Source organism: Raphanus sativus, unplaced genomic scaffold (assembly GCF_000801105.2).
Source record: "Raphanus sativus cultivar WK10039 unplaced genomic scaffold, ASM80110v3 Scaffold1863, whole genome shotgun sequence".
Classification (NCBI taxonomy): Eukaryota; Viridiplantae; Streptophyta; class Magnoliopsida; order Brassicales; family Brassicaceae; genus Raphanus; species Raphanus sativus.
In genome coordinates this window covers 1-18,824 of record NW_026617172.1, presented here as the reverse complement: position 1 = coordinate 18,824, position 18,824 = coordinate 1, and the positions used below count along the sequence as shown (strand labels likewise).

General features: G+C 35.2%; 3 protein-coding genes across 3 annotated transcripts; 1 reads left to right on the top strand and 2 right to left on the bottom strand.

Annotated features, from left to right (window-relative positions):
* Positions 1–1,811: 1,811 nt before the first annotated feature.
* LOC108821014 (probable purine permease 11) lies at positions 1,812–2,764 on the bottom strand. Its single transcript, XM_056999493.1, has one exon. It carries the CDS (start codon positions 2,742–2,744, stop codon positions 1,851–1,853), a length of 894 nt encoding a protein of 297 aa, XP_056855473.1. The 5' UTR covers positions 2,745–2,764; the 3' UTR covers positions 1,812–1,850.
* Positions 2,765–4,217: 1,453 nt separating this feature from the next.
* LOC108819117 (photosystem II 22 kDa protein, chloroplastic) lies at positions 4,218–5,481 on the bottom strand. Its single transcript, XM_018592107.2, has 4 exons — positions 5,209–5,481; positions 5,006–5,119; positions 4,676–4,919; positions 4,218–4,589 (listed from the first exon to the last, which is right to left on the bottom strand). The coding sequence occupies exons 1-4, from the start codon at positions 5,398–5,400 to the stop codon at positions 4,342–4,344; spliced, it is 798 nt and encodes a 265-aa protein (XP_018447609.1). The 5' UTR covers positions 5,401–5,481; the 3' UTR covers positions 4,218–4,341.
* Positions 5,482–7,170: 1,689 nt separating this feature from the next.
* LOC108820267 (uncharacterized) lies at positions 7,171–7,584 on the top strand. Its single transcript, XM_018593232.1, has one exon. It carries the CDS (start codon positions 7,171–7,173, stop codon positions 7,582–7,584), a length of 414 nt encoding a protein of 137 aa, XP_018448734.1.
* The last annotated feature ends 11,240 nt before the right edge of the window (positions 7,585–18,824 follow it).

Sequence of the window (18,824 nt, the reverse complement as noted above, 5' to 3'; positions counted from 1 at the left end):
GAAGTAAGCTTTTTGGTTCATATCAATTTGGTATCAGAGCCGAACGATTCGATGGGAGAGGAAACAAATGTTATGGAGCAACTTGCTATTATGATGGCAAAGATCGAAAAACATGGGGATGAGTTGAAGAGTGGATTTGAGATCCCTAACAGAAAGAGTGAATGCTTTGGAATCACAGTCTTCATCTCCTAAAGCTCAGATGTTAAGAAGAAGGGGTTCTTCAAGATTATTCATCGGCTATCAAATTTCAGCAGAAGAACTATCCGAAGTTGAGAACTTTAATAGGAGCAAGGGAGGAAAAGCACTGCCGCTACAAGCAACAATGCTAGCTAGGAGACGTTTGCTGCTGTCCACGAAGAAGCATGCGAGCAGCCCAAGACAATGCTGAGAAGAAATTCATGAGGAAAAAGTCTGTGAGGAGGAAACTATGTTGCAGGAAGATTATGGCGACAAAGAGAGAAAAAAACCAGACTTTAATACGCTTTGCAAGTTTTAATTCAAATATGTGATACCTCAACAAAGAAAGTAAACTGTTGCGTGATCAAGTGCAGTTTTCTGTTACGGTCTATGGCAGAGCATGACAATCAGTTTGGACAGCAAATACATTGCTAATGGTCATGTAATGATTTTGTGCTTATCATTAGTTGGAGCTTGAGGACAAGCTCCGATTGGAAAGGAGGGGATAATGATTACGGGAATATGGTTAGATAGATTATTGATATTTTACATTAAGAGTTTGTTAGTTTTCTATTTAATAATTGATTTACTTTTTTAATTAGTTTAAGGGTTTTCCATATTCTACAAAATTTGTATTCCTATATAAAGGTTCTTTATTATTAATAATAGAAAAAAGCTTCCAGAATTAACTTAATCTCTAAGAGAGATTAGGTTAAGAGGAAGTAAGCTTTTTGGTTCATATCAATGATACGGGAATATGGTAGATAGATTATTGATATTTTACATTAAGAGTTTGTTAGTTTTCTATTTAATAATTGATTTACTTTTATATTAGTTTAAGGGTTTTCCATATTCTACAAAGTTGTATTCCTAATATAAAGGTTCTTATTATTAATAATAGAAAAAAGCTTCCAAGAATTAACTTAATCTCTAAGAGAGATTAGGTTAAGAGAAGTAAGCTTTTTGGTTCATATCAATTTGGTATCAGAGCCGAACGATTCGATGGGAGAGGAAACAAATGTTATGGAGCAACTTGCTATTATGATGGCAAAGATCGAAAACATGGGGAGTGAGTTGAAGAGTGATTTGAGATCCCTAACAGAAAGAGTGAATGTTTTGGAATCACAGTCTTCATCTCCTAAAGCTCAAGATGTTAAGAAGAAGGGGGTTCTTCAAGATCATTCATCGGCTATCAAATTTTCAGCAGAAGAGCTGTCCGAAGTTGAGAACTTTAGTAGGAGCAAGGGAGGAAAAGCACTGCCGCTACAAGCAGCAATGCTAGCTATGGAGACGTTTGCTGCTGTCCACGAAGAAGCATGCGAGCAGCCCAAGACAGTGCTAGAAGAAATTCATGAGGAGAAAGTCTTTGAGGAGGAAGTAAGCTTTTTGGTTCATATCAATTTGGTATCAGAGCCAAAAAGCTTACTTCCTCTTATACCAAATTGATATGAACCAAAAAGCTTACTTCCTCTTAACCTAATCTCTCTTAGAGATTAAGTTAATTCTTGGAAGCTTGTCTATTATTAATAATAAGAAACCCTTATATAGGGATACAACTTTGTAGAATATGGAAAACCCTTAAACTAATATAAAAAGTAAATCAATTATTAAATAGAAAACTAACAAAACTCTTAATGTAAAATATCAATAATCTATCTAACCATATTCCCGTATCACAAACCCACCACTCCTACAGAACACACTTGCCACGTAACCGCTGTCCCGAGCAGAGTCAGTACATAAGAGGCTTGACCTTTGTGATACCCATCCATTTCTCCATGCAGCGTTCTCCATTTCCCGCTCGCGAATAGCCCGATAACAGAGACACAAGTCGCCACTAAAGAAGTGTAGATTTGCATCTCGAGAACTACTGAGAACGTATCTCTCTTCAGAACCTTCTCGAATGAGAACTGCATCAGGGAGAGGAGTAGAGAGTAGAGAGCTGATGCAGCGAGTTTACACACAAACCCAACGATATACTTCGACCTGGGGACACCAGAAGGAGCGTCTGCATCATCGTTGAGGGCAATCAAAGCAGCAGAGAAAGAGAGAAGAACCACTGAGTTGAGAATCAAAGCAGTGAACTTCTGAGCATTGATGAAATAAGAGAAGACCGCATTAAACGCTAACTGAGTACCGCAAATGAGCGAATAAGTGGACGCAGAGAGGTAGAGAAGTCCAACAGAGTACAACATGTTGTCTCCAGCGACGATGACACCGAGAGGAGCGTAAATCAAGACCATGGTTTTGAGCGAACAAGAAGAAGAAGGAAGAAGCAAATACGGGACATAGAGGAGTGGAAAAGCAGCGGTTTGAACAAGAGTGGCCATCCATTTGCTGTTTCCACCTTCGTTGTAGTAAAACCTACCGAGAATGACTGAAGCAGCTTGGCCACCAATAAGGAAGAAGATGTTGATGGATACAAGAACCCACCATTGCCAGCTTTTGAGCTTCAAGAGTGGAGATGGAATACCTACCACACTCTCCTCCTTCACAAAGTTCGGTTCTTGATTATCTGTAAACCCACATAAATTAACAAGAACCAGACACACTGACACAACACACATAAAGAACAAAACTTTTAAACTACTTAAAATATAGTCCACAAATGATTCACCATATGGGTATATGATTAGAAAATATAGAAATTACAAAAAAAATATTTAGCATATAAGAAGCTTCAACATAAACGCCCATAACTTCAAAATTTCAAATTTTTCGTCGAAAAAAACCCTGAAGCATAATTAGACATACCTGACATAGAATTTCGTCTGAAAGCAACGACGAAGCAGAGAGATTGATGAAAAGGTTTCTAGGTGCGTCTTCTGCGGGATTGATGATCTGCCTACCGAAGATTTGTGAACTGCAAACGCTGCTTAGTTGGTGAGAAGAAGCGAAGATTCGACAGACTTTTTGGCGTCTTGACTTGTTATTAGCCGATCATTTTTAAACCGGAGGGGGACGGCAGGCAGATTCGACCAGTGCACTTGATGCTTGGTTCGTTACGTTGTTTCCTAGAGAGCATATATATTAGGATTTTTTACTAAAAATGATATTAACATTGATGTATAGTAGTCTAATGTATAGTATATATTTTAATATGAGTATTTATTAAATAAAATTTCATATTCTTATGTTTTTTTTTATGATAAATTATATTTTTTTATAAGAAAATTTTAAATCATTGATGACAAATTTTCAATATGGAACTTTTAATATATTTTTTTAATTTATAATCATTTTTACAATTTATAATCATTTATACTTTTTTAATTTAAATTTTGAAATTTAAATATTTATGTATTTTTATAATATATAGTTTATTTGACTATATATATGTATATATATAATCTAATAATATCACCGAAAATCGCATTTTCTATTGTTAGAAATCGTTTTCGCTTAAAGTTAGAGTTTGAATTTGGAGATTTCGAATTTTTCAGGTTTAGTGGGGCGAATAATTGATATAAAACTAACTAGAGTTGTTTACTACTTAACTGTTGATTTTTTGTCATTAATTTGCCAATCAACTATTAGTTAGGGAAAAAAAATTTATAAATGATAGTTCCATATTAAACTTGCTGATTTCAAATACTAGAGGACTTAAATGACCAATTTCCCGCTTATGAACACACCGTTGGGCTACACCATTATTATTTATTATGTTCGGTAAAACAATATATTTAACTGTACTAACCACAAAAATTACTCTTACTCTTCTTCTTTTCCCCCATTTTTCTATAAACTCGCTAGAACCAAATCTAGAATTCTGAATCTGGAATGTAACACAAGATCTGTATGATTAGGGATGAAGCATTGTGGAAATGCAAAAGAGTTTGGTTTTCACTTATATAAGAAGACGATCAATTCTTCTTTTATTAATATAATATTGCGTAGAAAATCAAATTAGCCTATGTCTCTGATTTTCAACCACGGTTTGATCGTAGGCTATAATTTTCTTTTCGAATCTCAAAGTTCTGTCTGTTAAATAATATGTTTAAATGGTATCAGTCACTTAGGTGTAAAGGAACATGATAATATAATCAGAAAAAGCAAGTTAAAACAAAAGGATTTAAGTATTACAATAGTTTAAATTGTCCATTTCCTTTTGTCTCAACATGATAATGGTCTCCCAAACTACTAACTCGAAAGTACATAAAGAGTTTAGCTTTCTTCACCATCATCAGTAATGAACTTTCCATTACCAGGATTAATGGCAGCAAAGAAGAAGAAAGCAACGTTTAAGAGGACGAGTGGTTCGATATCTTGAATTGGAATACCAGTCTCAATGTTGAGTTGAGCCAATGCTCCTTTCCCGGTTATAATCTCCCCAATCAGTGAAAATGCTATTCCCAACTGTGCCAACCTTCCTACGAACAACTCGTTCGCCTTCGTGAACCCAAACAATGGACCTTCACACAACCAAACAACAAACATTAATAGATTAGATACTACGGTTCAGTAATATCAAATTTGGCAGAGCAATACGGTTCAGAACCTTGTTCTTTGAGACCGAGGGCAGAGCGAACGCCTTTGCCGGGAGGAATGACGGCTTTCTCGAGTCCGGTGGGGGGATCGTCGACGAATTTTCCTCTGTCTCCAAGAGCTCCAATGGCACCCAACAGAGTGAACAATATGAAGAAGAGAAGCAATGGCTCTGCTTCGTAGATCGGTATTCCTGTCTCCAAGTTCAGCTGTGCTAATATCCCTTTCCCAGTCAACGCCTCACCTAGCAACGATGCCTATTCATAAACTCAAATTTCATATCAAATATTCTTCTTCCTTGTAACAAAAGTTTGTGTGTTGCAGAAAAACAGAGGGTACTTACGGCGAAACCGATCATAGCAACACGACCCACAAAGAGCTCGTTCTGCTTTGTGAATCCTATCCCACCAGACGTTCCGAAGATACCGTCTTCAACCTTTGGCTTCACTTTCTCAACCTAGAATATATAAAACAATCCTACCATTACCATCATGACATTGACATGAGATGTGTTTCTTGTTGAACAAGTAAAGGGTCTCTGAATACCTTTTTGGGAGCAGCTTTGGTTTTGGGTTTGAAGATAGCGAGAGGAACCAACGATGGTCTTCGAGATGGTAGAGTAACCGGTGAGTTTCCGGAGAGGAAGAGATGGTGAACTTTGGGCTGAGCCAGAGGGTTCTTGTTCCTCAAGAAATGGTTAGCAGAGATGCCGGAAGTAAGCAGCATGGTTTGAGCCATTTTTTGTGTGTTGCAACAAGCTGCTTGTTGCGTCTGAGGATGAGAGAAAAGATCAGTCAAGTGTTGTGGTGTGGAAGTAAAGAGATTAGGAGATATATCAAGGAAATCTGTTGACGGGCTTGCAGTGCGTCCACGTCTCCCAATTGTCCTTCCTTTAGTCTCTGTCTCTGGAGATAATGTTTTCTGTGGTGAGAAAATAAATAACTATTTATTTCTTACATTATATTTATTTTGCAAATTTTCTGAACAGTGAATAATGTGCCGTTTGCAGAATAAAATACACAAACAATTTAAGGAGATGACCAAAAAGCAAGTTAAGGTCAAACAACCATTTATGACGAACTAAAAGATGTCCAGGGTTAAAATCTTAGAGCAACTTTGAAAGGTTCTCAACCAAAATATCTTTTTTTTTTTGAACAACTCTCAACCAAAATATCTAAAAATACTTTTATGTGTATGTATATGTTATATAATTGTGGAGTTTTAAGATTTACGGGATATGTAACTCAAAAGTTCTGAAATTACATATTTTGGGTTACGTTTCCCGTAAATCTTAGAGCTTCACAATTACATACACATATAACATATACATACACATAAAAATATTTTGAGATATTTTAGTTGAGAAAATTTTAAACATGATTTGGACTGTTCTAACAATTAGTGACAAACCTAAACCGACTCAAAATTTATGCTAAGGATTCGCGTCTAAAGATAAAATGGTGGCACTAAGAAGAGTGATTAGAACTGTGTATTTAGGATGAGTTAAACCCTTTTTCAAAGATGAAATGCATGTCCGGAGCTTTGTGGTTGAATGGTAAGAGGGTGGGCTTGGTACACGTTGTAGAGTGATTAGGACATTTTGTTCTAGACATCTGTATGTATGTATATGAACCTTTGTTTTCGGTCCATTTAAATATTTTTTTAAAAAATACTTTATTTTCGACCTATTTAAATATTTTGAAAAGATTATTCCATGGATTGCAATTTTATTTAGAGATTAGTCTGAGACTTTATATATATTCGAGATACTCCAAATTTAATATAGTGGAAAAAGGGTTAGTGAGAGATGAATATAGATTTTTCTGAATAACAATGGATTTTATGTCATTAAAAAATCATCAAACTTGTTGATATTTGCCTAAGTGTTGAGAAGTCTCTAATCCAAGAAGAAGGTTTCAGAGCTACCGTTAAGACTAAAAGAAAGTACGCGGAGCCCACGTGATGTTTTAACGGTTTAGAGGGACAGAAGAGTAATTAACCTCAGTCACTGCGAGTTGGCTTTTGTCTTCTTCCTCTATACGGGAAAAGCAAAAAAGAAATAGAGGAGAGAGAGAGGAGCGTTGCACCGTCATAGCAATGCTATAAAGCCAACCAAGAGCTGAAACATTAGGGTTAAGAGAGGAAGTAGAGAAGAAGAGAACGGCCGCAAGACTAACGTTTCGTTGTATCTCTAAGGGTTATTTGTAACCAAGCTTTCTAGTGGATTTCCGAGCAAGCCTCGGCCCAGACGTAGCGACCTTACACTGAGGCGTGAACTGGGTGAAATTGTGTATGTCTTTGCTTTACTTTCATAACGTAATACACACGAGTGAACAAACGAGAGAAGTGAGTGAAATCGCGAACTTACAGAGCATAAAACAGAGCAAAGAACCAAACTTTTACTCAACAATTGGTATCAGAACCAGGTTACTGGCTGGGGAGGAGGAAAGGTTGAAGCTTTGCAAAGATTGAAGCTTTTCTACGAAAGCTTTGCCCTTTATGCAAGAGATGACCTCAAGACGTTCAGAGGTGGAAAAGTTCGATGGAGAAGGAGACTATGTTCTCTGGAAAGAGAAGTTGCTGGCTCACATGGAGCTACTGGGTTTGTTAGAAGGACTTGATGCTGAAGAAGTCGTCGATGTGGAAGATTCTACAGCTGAGAGAGACACGACATCTGTGACTGAAGCTTCTGACAAACCGGAAGACAAGATTTCTAAGGCTAAAACCCTCAAGGAGAAGAGAGGGAAAGCGAGATCTACTATCATACTCAGTCTGGGAGATCATGTTCTCAGGAAGGTCATAAAGGAGCCGACTGCAGCAGGAATGCTCAAGATGTTGGACAACCTGTTCATGGCCAAGTCACTACCCAACCGGATATATCTCAGCAGCGACTGTACGGATACAAGATGTCTGAAAGCATGACAATGGAAGAAAATGTAAATGACTTCTTCAAACACATTTCTGATTTGGAGAACGTCAAGGTTACAGTCCCAGATGAAGATCAAGCCATCGTCTTGTTGATGTCTCTACCGAAGCAGTTTGATCAGTTGAAGGAAACCTTGAAGTATGGCAAGACGACGTTGGCTCTGGATGAAATAATTGGAGCCATAAGGTCAAAGAGTCTGGAACTAGGAGCGAGTGGTAAGATGAGCAAGAATAGTTCAGAAGCGCTATATGTTCAGGACAGAGGAAGATCAGACAGGAGAGGTAGGAGCTCAGACAGAGGAAAGGGTCAGAGCAGGTCACAGTCAAGAGGAGATAAGAAGACGTGTTGGATCTGTGGGAAAGACGGTCACTACAAGAAACAGTGTTTTGTTTGGAAAGAGAGAAACAAGAAGCTTAACAACTCAGAGAAGGAAGAAACATCAAACGTCATGGAACAAGTCATTGATGCCGCTGGATTAAACGTAGAAGAAGAGTCAAACGCAGTAAGCGAAGGGCAAGAAGACGAGTGGATCATGGACACATGGTGTTCATTTCACATGACGCCAAGGAGAGACTGGTTTGTCGAGTTTGACGACTCAAAGACAGGGAGAGTGAAGATGGCGAACCAGACATATTCTAAGATCAAAGGTATTGGAAGCATAAGGATTCAGAATGATGATCTCTCAACGGTCCTGATCTCAAACGTAAGATATGTTCCAAGCATGACAAGGAACTTGATCTCTATGGGAATACTAGAAGATCAAGGATGTTGGTTTCAGTCAAAGAACGGGTCTTTGAAAGTAATCAAAGGCTGCTTGACACTGCTGAAAGGAAAGAAGGTTGGAACTCTCTATATCCTACAAGGTAAAGTGGTTGCAGGAAGTGCTAACGTTGCAGTAAGTTCCAAGAACGAGTCAAAGCTGTGGCATAGTCGTCTTTGCCACATGAGTAAGAAGAACACGGATTTGTTGACCAAGAAAGGATGTCCGCAAGCAGAAAAGATGAAAGGATTCGAGTTTTGTGAAGACTGTGTGTATGGTAAAGCTCACAAGGTAAGCTTTGGAACTGGTCTACACGTTAACAATGAGAAACTAGAGTACATACACTCAGACCTTTGGGGAGCACCTTCAGTACCAAACTCCATAGGAAATTGTCAATACTTCATGACATTCATTGATGACTTCACCAGAAAAGTATGGATACATTTCCTGAAAACAAAGGATGAAGCTTTCAAAACCTTTGTTGAATGGAAAACAATTGTGGAGAATCAATCGAACAGAAAGGTTAAGAAGCTGAGGACTGACAATGGGCTTGAGTTTTGCAATCAAGAGTTTGACGGTTTCTGCAAACAAGAAGGAGTTGTAAGACACCGGACTTGTGCTTACACTCCACAGCAAAATGGTGTTGCAGAACGCATGAACAGAACGATAATGGAGAAGGTAAGAAGCATGCTCAGTGAATCTGGACTGGAGAAGAGATTTTGGGCAGAGGCGGCTTCAACAGCTGTGTTTGTGATCAACAGAACGCCTTCGTCTGCTATAGGTTTTGAGATACCAGAGAAAGCTTGGACAGGAGTTCTGCCTGATCTAAATGGTCTCAGAAGCTTCGTATGTATTGCATACGTGCATACAAGCCAAGGTAAGCTCAATCCTAGAGCAAAGAAGGGAGTGTTTATCGGTTACCCAACAGGGGTTAAAGGTTTCAGAGTATGGCTCATTGATGAAAAGAAAGTGGTTATCAGTAGAGATATAGTCTTCAATGAGGAAGTTATGTACAAGAGCTCTACCAAAGAAGGCTCAAGCAAAGAGAGATCAGAAGCAGAACCGGAGGTTACAGTTATCAATGTTCCTGCTGTGACTGCAGAGAATGGAAGCACTGATCAAGGTGGAGCTGTTGTGAATGAGAACATTGCTCAAGAAGGAGTGTTCCCTGAACAGGAATAGGAACAAGGTTCTGAATCAGAAACAGATTCAGAGGAAAATTATATGCCACCAAGTCTCGCTGATTATCAACTAGCAAGAGACAGAGAAAGAAGAATCACGAGACCTCCTAAGAGATATGATGAGTTAGGAGAGCTTGGTTTCGCGTATAATTTAACAGAAGATGGTGGAGTACTCGAGCCACAAAGTTACAGTGAAGCAATGGCAAGTTCAGAAAGAGAGTTATGGAAAGGTTATACAGATGAAGAGATGGTATCACTAAATAAGAATCACACTTGGGATCTAGTTGACAGACCAGTCAAGAAGAAAGTTATAGGTTGCAAGTGGGTATTCAAAAGGAAGCTTGGGATACCAGGAATTGAGAGAGCAAGACACAAGTCTAGACTTGTGGCAAAAGGATACTCTCAAAGGGAAGGCATTGACTTCCAAGAGATATTCTCTCCTGTAGTCAAGCATGTTACAATACGTCTGATGCTATCTGCTGTTGCTCTTTTCAACCTGGAATTGGAGCAGATGGACGTCAAGACAGCTTTCTTGCACGGAACGTTGGAAGAAAAAATATACATGGAACATCCAGAAGGATATGTGGATGAGTCGGTACCATAGAAGGTTTGTCTGTTAAGGAAGTCGTTGTATGGACTGAGGCAATCACCGAGGCAGTGGAATCAGAGATTTGATGCGTTCATGAGGTCAACAGGGTATTCAAGAAGCTTGAAAGACAGTTGTGTGTATTTCAAGATGAACAGAGAAGAGGAAAGAACGTTTCTGCTATTGTATGTTGATGATATGTTAATCATATCTAAGAACAAAGACACGGTGAAAGAGTTGAAGCAAAGTCTCAGTTCTACATTCGAAATGAAGGACCTTGGTCCAGCTAAAAGGATCTTAGGAATGGAGATCTACAGAAACAGAGATCAAGGTTTGTTAGAGCTGTCTCAGAAGGAGTACTTGGAGAAGGTACTAAGGTCATTCAGGATGGAGAACTGCAAATCTGTTAGAACACCGCTTGGTGCTCATATGAGGCTTAAGTCTGCTACTGACAAAGAGAGGGAAGCCGAAGCGGATCAGATGAAAGCTATCCCCTACGCTAATGCCGTTGGTAGCATCATGTATTCCATGATAGGGTCAAGACCTGATTTGGCTTATCCGGTTGGTATGATAAGCAGGTTCATGGGTAAGCCACTTATGAATCACTGGCAGGCCGTTAAGTGGGTTCTCAGGTACATCAGAGGATCACTATATATGAGATTGCAGTACAAGGGTGAAGGAGATTTCAAAGTAACTGGTTACTGTGACTCAGATTATTCAGCCGACTTGGATAAAAGAAGATCAATCACCGGCTACACGTTTACAGTTGGAGGCAATGTAGTCAGCTGGAAGTCTGGATTACAGCCAGTGGTTGCGCTTTCAACCACTGAAGCAGAATACATAGCTTTAACAGAGGCTGCAAAGAAGGCAATCTTGTTAAAGGAACTCATGAATGAGTTAGGTTTCAAGCAAGATGCAGTGGAGATTCACTGCGATTCTCAAAGTGCCATAGCGTTGGCTAAGAATGCTGTCCATCATGAAAGGACTAAGCATATTCAGAGAAGGTTTCACTTCATCAGAGACACTATCACTGATGGTGAAACAAAGGTGTTGAAGATGTCAACAGTTCACAACCCGGCGGACATGCTTACTAAAGTACTGCCTGTGAACAAGTTCCTGAGCGCGTTGGAGAAGCTCAGGGTTACCAGTAGCTGATAAGAGTATCAGGATCCGAGGCGGGAATCAAGTAACACTAGAAAGAAAACAGAGAGATGAGAAGCTGATCACAACACTACGGCAAGGTGGAGTTTTGTTGATATTTGCTTAAGTGTTGAGAAGTCTCTAACCCAAGAAGAAGGTTTCAGAGTTACCGTTAAGACTAAAAAAAAGCACGCGGAGCTCACGTGATGTTTTAACGGTTTACAGGGACAGAGGAGTAATTAACCTCAGTCACTGCGAGTTGGCCTTTGTCTTCTTCCTCTGTACGGGAAAAGCAAAAGGGAAACAGAGGAGACAGAGAGGAGCATTGCACCGTCATAGCAATGCTATAAAGCCAACCAAGAGCTGAAACATTAGAGTTAAGAGAGGAAGTAGAGAAGAAGAGAACGGCCTCAAAACTAGCGTTTCGTTGTATCTCTAAGGGTTATTTGTAACCAAGCTTTTTAGTGGATTTTCGAGTAAGCCTCGGCCCAGACGTAGCGACCTTACACTGAGGCGTGAACTGGATGAAATTGTGTGTGTCTTTACTTTACTTTCATAACGTAATACACACGAGTGAACAAACGAGAGAGGTGAGTGAAATCGCAAACTTACAGAGCATAAAACAGAGCAAAGAACCAAACTTTTACTCAACAAAACTAATAACACTTGATTTTATAAGAATATTAGAATTGATTAGGCAATAACTATAGACTTTCAAAAATTAAATTTGATAATCATTATAAATGTATTTTTCACTAACACCTCTAAAAAGAAGAAGATAAAATACTCAAATACTATATGTTTAACTAAAGAAATTACACGGAATCTAAATAGTCTGGAGACAACCTGATTGAAAAGCCACATTCAATTCGACTCAAAACACTCGTGCATTATTAACATTCTAATAGACTGGTGAGAGCTAACATGCCACCTCGCACAACATTCCAAAGGGAAAATAAGTGGTGTAAATGACATTTGGTTAGATGTCTTGATGTAAGGTGTGATTGTAGTATTGAACATGTCACCCTCACGACTTCACAAAATAAGCAGCCTTGTACAATATTTTATTTGGGCCTTAATTAATTAAGAGTAACTATATTCCAGGTAAATTCATATCCGTTGAATCTGAGTTTGGTGGGTTCTAACAAGATCAACGAGATCGATTGTGGGTTATTAAAAGACACTTTTCTTGATCAAAGAAAGATCACAATGATGTTCTCTTAAAAATTGGGAAAGCCGTAGGTAAGAGTGAGTCAAATGACAATTTCAGTCCGCTAGAGTAAAGGTAAACAGAGGAAACAACCTTAGCTCGCACCGTCAATCTATGTGTATGTTTTTCAATGCTCTTTTTAGTGTCTGGCATCTTCCTTTTATACTCGATCTTCCTTTCCTTGTGCCTGCCCTTAAGTTGATTTGAACTAATAAGCTGAAAGGGTCGTCCTTAACAGGCCGAGCATAATGGGCTGAGTACTGCGAGCCGAGCTTAACAGGCTGAGCACAATGGACCGAGCTCTTGTATTCGATAGGTCCTGTTGATAGAATCCCTCTCCAACAAGGGGAATATGCGTTTCAAAAGCTATATTACGCTCATCATGTCTGAATGAAATAGAAAAATAGTCTTTTCTTTTTCATTTCTGTTTTCATCTTCGTTTCTTCACAGGAGTTGGTGATTCCCATTATCTGTTTCATTTAGATTCTGAATTTTGGTATGTTTTCAGTCAGGAGAAAGAAGCCAAGAAAAAAGTTCTCATGAATTATTGAGTCCAGTGGAGTTCTTGATACTCTCACCAAAGGTGTAGCTTCTTTTTCGGTATACCACCGTTACTTAAACTTTTGCGACAGTATTTTTTTTTTTTTTTTAAATGATCTGTTCTGAATAATAATTTGATTTATACCAACACAATGGTGGTCTTCAATGTAGTTATTGTTGCTTTGTATGAGCTTAATGACAAGCCTCAGTTTTGTTTTTGACCATTATAAATAATTCCCTAGAGTAGCATAATATAGTTAGATAATCTTCAATCCCATTTTTACGAACCAAGTGGTACATTTGTGAACCAATCCTACTATGAATTAGGTCAACGTATATTTATCATGTTCTTTAGAATGTTTTTAGAGAATTTTGGTTAGGTCTTGAAATATATGAAGATCACTGTTTTTAAGAAATTTCTGTAAAATCTGGCATTGCTACTGTATCTTCCAACAAAGCTGCGATGGGATATTTACACTATAAAAACATTACTCTTTGGAAAATGTGTATATTAATGGTGAGTATATGATGATACATGTATGATACTACAGAACCTATATCACTCTGGGAGGACCAACGGAGCTTGATGTGATCAAGACACTAGAGCTCGAAGTTTAGTGTTCAACTAATACAAGGTCTGATTGGTACTTAGGCTGTTGAGGCTTTGTGGTTGTGTAAAGCTATAAAAAACAAAAAATTGCCGATCAATTTTTTGAAGTTTTAGAAAAATCTATAAAGCTTTAAAAATCACTTGTAGAAAAAAAATGACTTATTTTGTATTTTTTTCATTTTTGACCAAAATAAAAAAAAAAGTATAATGATTAAAAATTAATTATCATTAAGTAGTTAGATTTTTAACATCAAGAAAATGTCATAACTTACTATTGTTAGACATTAGTTTATTATTGTGCCAAAAAAAGACATTAGTTTATGAAAGCTAGAAATTATTATAAAGATAGATGAAGACATTTACGAATAATACAAAACAAAAAAAGAATAATAAAATTAAATACTATTTAAAGAAGATTTTTCAATATAAATAAAAGAAGAAAACTCATTTCATCAAACACACAAAAGCAACATGTACAACAGTTTCATTTGCTTTTCTTATCAACAGTCAGTATATATAGTTTTTTACATCAAATTAATTTGAATATTTTGTTTTTACATAAATGTCGTCATCTCCTTCTCGAAAGGTAATGTATTTATATGCTAAGCAATTTTAGTACAACTTTTATGGATATTATGTTGTATGAATATAATGTATTTTTGTTAAATATTTGCATAAGAAGATCACATGGAATGATAACAAAACTCATATATTCCTTGAAATTTTTGTATCTGAACATGAAGAAGAGAATTGGAAAAAGCTCTCCTAACCAAAGAAGGAAAATAGGAATTAATCGATAAATTTGAGCAATCAACGGGATATAAACTGGTATGAAAAAACTTTAAGAATCATTATGATAGTTTAAAAACGTGGTACACAGCACACAAAAGGTTAAACAGAAAATCTGGAGTACGTGTTAATCAGACTACCTGAACCTTTATGTGTTTGCCTGATTAACATGTACTTTAATTTTTTTGCTTAACCTTTTGTGTGCTTTGTACCTAGTCTTTAGACTATCATAATGATTCTTAAAGTTTTTTTCCATTCCAGTTTATATCTCATTGCTTGCTCAAATTTATCAATTAATAGCTATTTTCCTTCTTTGGTTAGGAGAGCCTCGTTCCAATTATCTTCTTCTTGTTCGGATACAAAAATAATAAGAAATGTATGAGTCTTGTTATCATTACAGGTGATCTTCTTCTACAAATATTTAACAAAAATACATTATATTCATACAACATAATATCCATAAAAACTGTACTAAAATTTCTTACAATATAAATACATTATCTTTCCGAGAAAAAGATGACAACATTTCTATAAAAGAAAATATTTAAATTAATTTAATGTAACTCTTAGAAAACTATATATACTGATTGTGGATAAGAAAAAAAATGAAATTGTTGTACCTGTTGCTTTTGTGTGTTTGATGAAATGAGTTTTCTTCTTGTATTTATACTGAAAAATCTTCTTAAAATAGTATTTAGTTTTATTATTCTTTTTTGTTTTGAATCATTCGTAAATTTTTTCAGTTATCTTTATAGTAAATTCTAGATTTAATAAACTAATGTCTAATAATAGTAAGTTATGACATTTTCTTGATGTTAAAAATGTAACTACTTAATGATAATTAATTTATTAATCATTATACTTATTGTTTCTTTTGTTTTGGTCAAAAATGAAAAATACAAAAAGAAAAGTAATCCACGTCTATAAAAAAAATCTGAAGAAAAAAAGATTTAAAGCCTTAAAAAGTGGTTGTTAAAATTTTTTTTATAAAAGTGGTATTTAATATTTTAACGATTTCTAAAACCTCGAAAATTGATTGGCAATTTTTTTTTGGATTTCATGGCTTTACACAACCACAAAGCCTCAACAGCCTAAGTACCAATGGAACATGTATCTTAGTTTCATGCTGATTCCTATCATTTGGTTCAGTATTTGCAAGATGTTGTTGCATTATACGATAGTAAGTAAGTACTGAGGAAGTCTGTTAGAAGGGAGGGGGTTGGAAAACATTATCAGGTTTTTACTACTTTAAGTAAAATAAGTTGTGCTTATGGATTTTTTTATTTTGGGAAAACATTATCAGGTTTTTACTACTTTTAAGTAAAATAAATTGTGCTTATGGATTTTTTATTCATGTTTGATGAAAAGGTAATCGTTGGTTATGTCTGCAGATTGTAAAAACAATCAGCCCCGCCTGAGGATCGACTGAGCAGCTGCTTCATGAGGCCATTGAGGAGATATTTACTTCTGGTTCATATCGGCTAGGGGTAGCCATAAAGATCTATATAAGATTAAACGTTTAATCATTCCTTTGTACTGTAAATTATTTGTTGTAGATGGAAAGAACATCGTAAATTGGTATTGAAATCTGTGTGTTTATTGATTGTGGTCTTTACATGTTGCTCATACCAAAATGGTAGTCTAATCAATAAATTGTTTATGAATTTATGAATATTAATATTTTTATATACTTTAATAAACACCCTTCCATTTTGTAATAGATGATGTTTTAGAAAAAAATTGTTATTTTGAAATATATAATAATTTATATGTTTATGGTATCTGTAATTTTATTGAAAACTGTGGAATCAGTTAGATTTTATTAGGGCTAGGTACAAATATCCGTTACTCGTCTTAAACTCGTTACCTGCTCCGTACTTGCCCTGTAAATACAAGTACGCGTTTTAATCAAGGCAAGTAACAAGTTAAGAATTTTAAATACTTGCAAGTTCAAATCAAATAACAAGGCTTAAAATTATTTTAGGTATTTGACTCGTTTTGACTCGTTACTTGATTTTCAAAATATATTATAACATTTACATTATTATTTTTTCTAGTTTCATATTTATATAATATCAAACATGTGGAATTAAATAATTTTCTCTTTTTTCTTCAAATTTTACACTATATTATCTTACATTGGTGTAGCATAAGAATCAAACAACTTTTTTTGCTATATATATAGACAATCACCTAATCATAAAATCATTAAAATAGAATTTATATTTTAAAGGCTCGAATACAAAAATAAATTAAGTTAAGTGAGAAAGTATAAGTACAGAAAGTTACTCGCAAATATCTCATATATAGATGAGTATTAATCAAGTACTTGGTATTAGCAAGTACAAATATAAGGCAAATTTTTTACTACTTGAACAAAGCAAGTCGGATTATAAGTATGGCAAAAATCTCTGGTACTTGTTCTGTGCCCAGCCCTACTAGTAAGTAATCGAACAAGGTAAGTAACTTGCAAGTAACATATTTTGCGACAAGTATTCGATATAACAAATACTCGTTTTCGACAAGGTAAGTACCAAGTCTAAAAATTCATTACTCCTTCAAGGAAAGGCGAATATCAAGTATATGTAAAAATGAAAGTACTCGCCTTGCGTCCATCCCTAAATTTTACAGGCTAAATTATTCTAAAATTACTTTTTTAGAGAAAATAAATTTATTAATTTTGTGTTAATAAAGCAAAACATTATGTTTATAGTATAAATCAACATAAATCTATTTATATAAAACAAATTTCTTAAAAAAGTTTTTCCACATTAAATATCGATATTCGATATATACTAAAATATTTTATTCTTAACTATACAATAGTCATACGGATTAAAATAAGAGCTTTAGTTAAACAATCAAGCAAGATAACAAAACAGCCATGAATAATGCGATATAATTATTTACTTTCTATTTGATAAATAACTTAAAGTAAATAGTAAAAAATCTTCAATGAATAAATTTAGGGTAATTGCACTTGATATACACAAAAAAAGGATTTTTAGCTTTTTGATAATGTACTGTTCAACATTCGCAATATCCCAGAACTGACTCTATCACGTATAACGAAATCTGACACGCCTTCGCTACAGTTTCCTAGACCCTTAGCTTTAGCTACACAGGAGGCTACATCACGCATGAGAATTGATTGGCAATTTTTTTTTGGATTTCATGGCTTTACACAACCACAAAGCCTCAACAGCCTAAGTACCAATGGATAAATTAGTTTATGAATTTATGAATATTAATATTTTTATATACTTTAATAAACACCCTTCCATTTTGTAATAGATGATGTTTTAGAAAAAAATTGTTATTTTGAAATATATAATAATTTATATGTTTATGGTATCTGTAATTTTATTGAAAACTGTGGAATCAGTTAGATTTTATTAGGGCTAGGTACAAATATCCGTTACTCGTCTTAAACTCGTTACCCGCTCCGTACTTGCCCTGTAAATACAAGTACTCGTTTTAATCAAGGCAAGTAACAAGTTAAGAATTTTAAATTCTTGCAAGTTCAAATCAAATAACAAGGCTTAAAATTATTTTAGGTATTTGACTCGTTTTGACCCGTTACTTGATTTTCAAAATATATTATAACATTTACATTATTATTTTTTCTAGTTTCATATTTATATAATATCAAACATGTGGAATTAAATAATTTTCTCTTTTTTCTTCAAATTTTACACTATATTATCTTACATTGGTGTAGCATAAGAATCAAACAACTTTTTTTGCTATATATATAGACAATCACCTAATCATAAAATCATTAAAATAGAATTTATATTTTAAAGGCTCGAATACAAAAATAAATTAAGTTAAGTGAGAAAGTATAAGTACAGAAAGTTACTCGCAAATATCTCATATATAGATGAGTATTAATCAAGTACTTGGTATTAGCAAGTACAAATATAAGGCAAATTTTTTACTACTTGAACAAAACAAGTCGGATTATAAGTATGGCAAAAATCTCTGGTACTTGTTCTGTGCCCAGCCCTACTAGTAAGTAATCGAACAAGGTAAGTAACTTGCAAGTAACATATTTTGCGACAAGTATTCGATATAACAAGTACTCGTTTTCGACAAGGTAAGTACCAAGTCTAAAAATTCATTACTCCTTCAAGGAAAGGCGAATATCAAGTATATATAAAAATGAAAGTACTCGCCTTGCGTCCATCTCTAAATTTTACAGGCTAAATTATTCTAAAATTACTTTTTTTTAGAGAAAATAAATTTATTAATTTTGTGTTAATAAAGCAAAACATTATGTTTATAGTATAAATCAACATAAATCTATTTATATAAAACAAATTTCTTAAAAAAGTTTTTCCACATTAAATATCGATATTCGATATATACTAAAATATTTTATTCTTAACTATACAATAGTCATCTATCTTATTAAAGC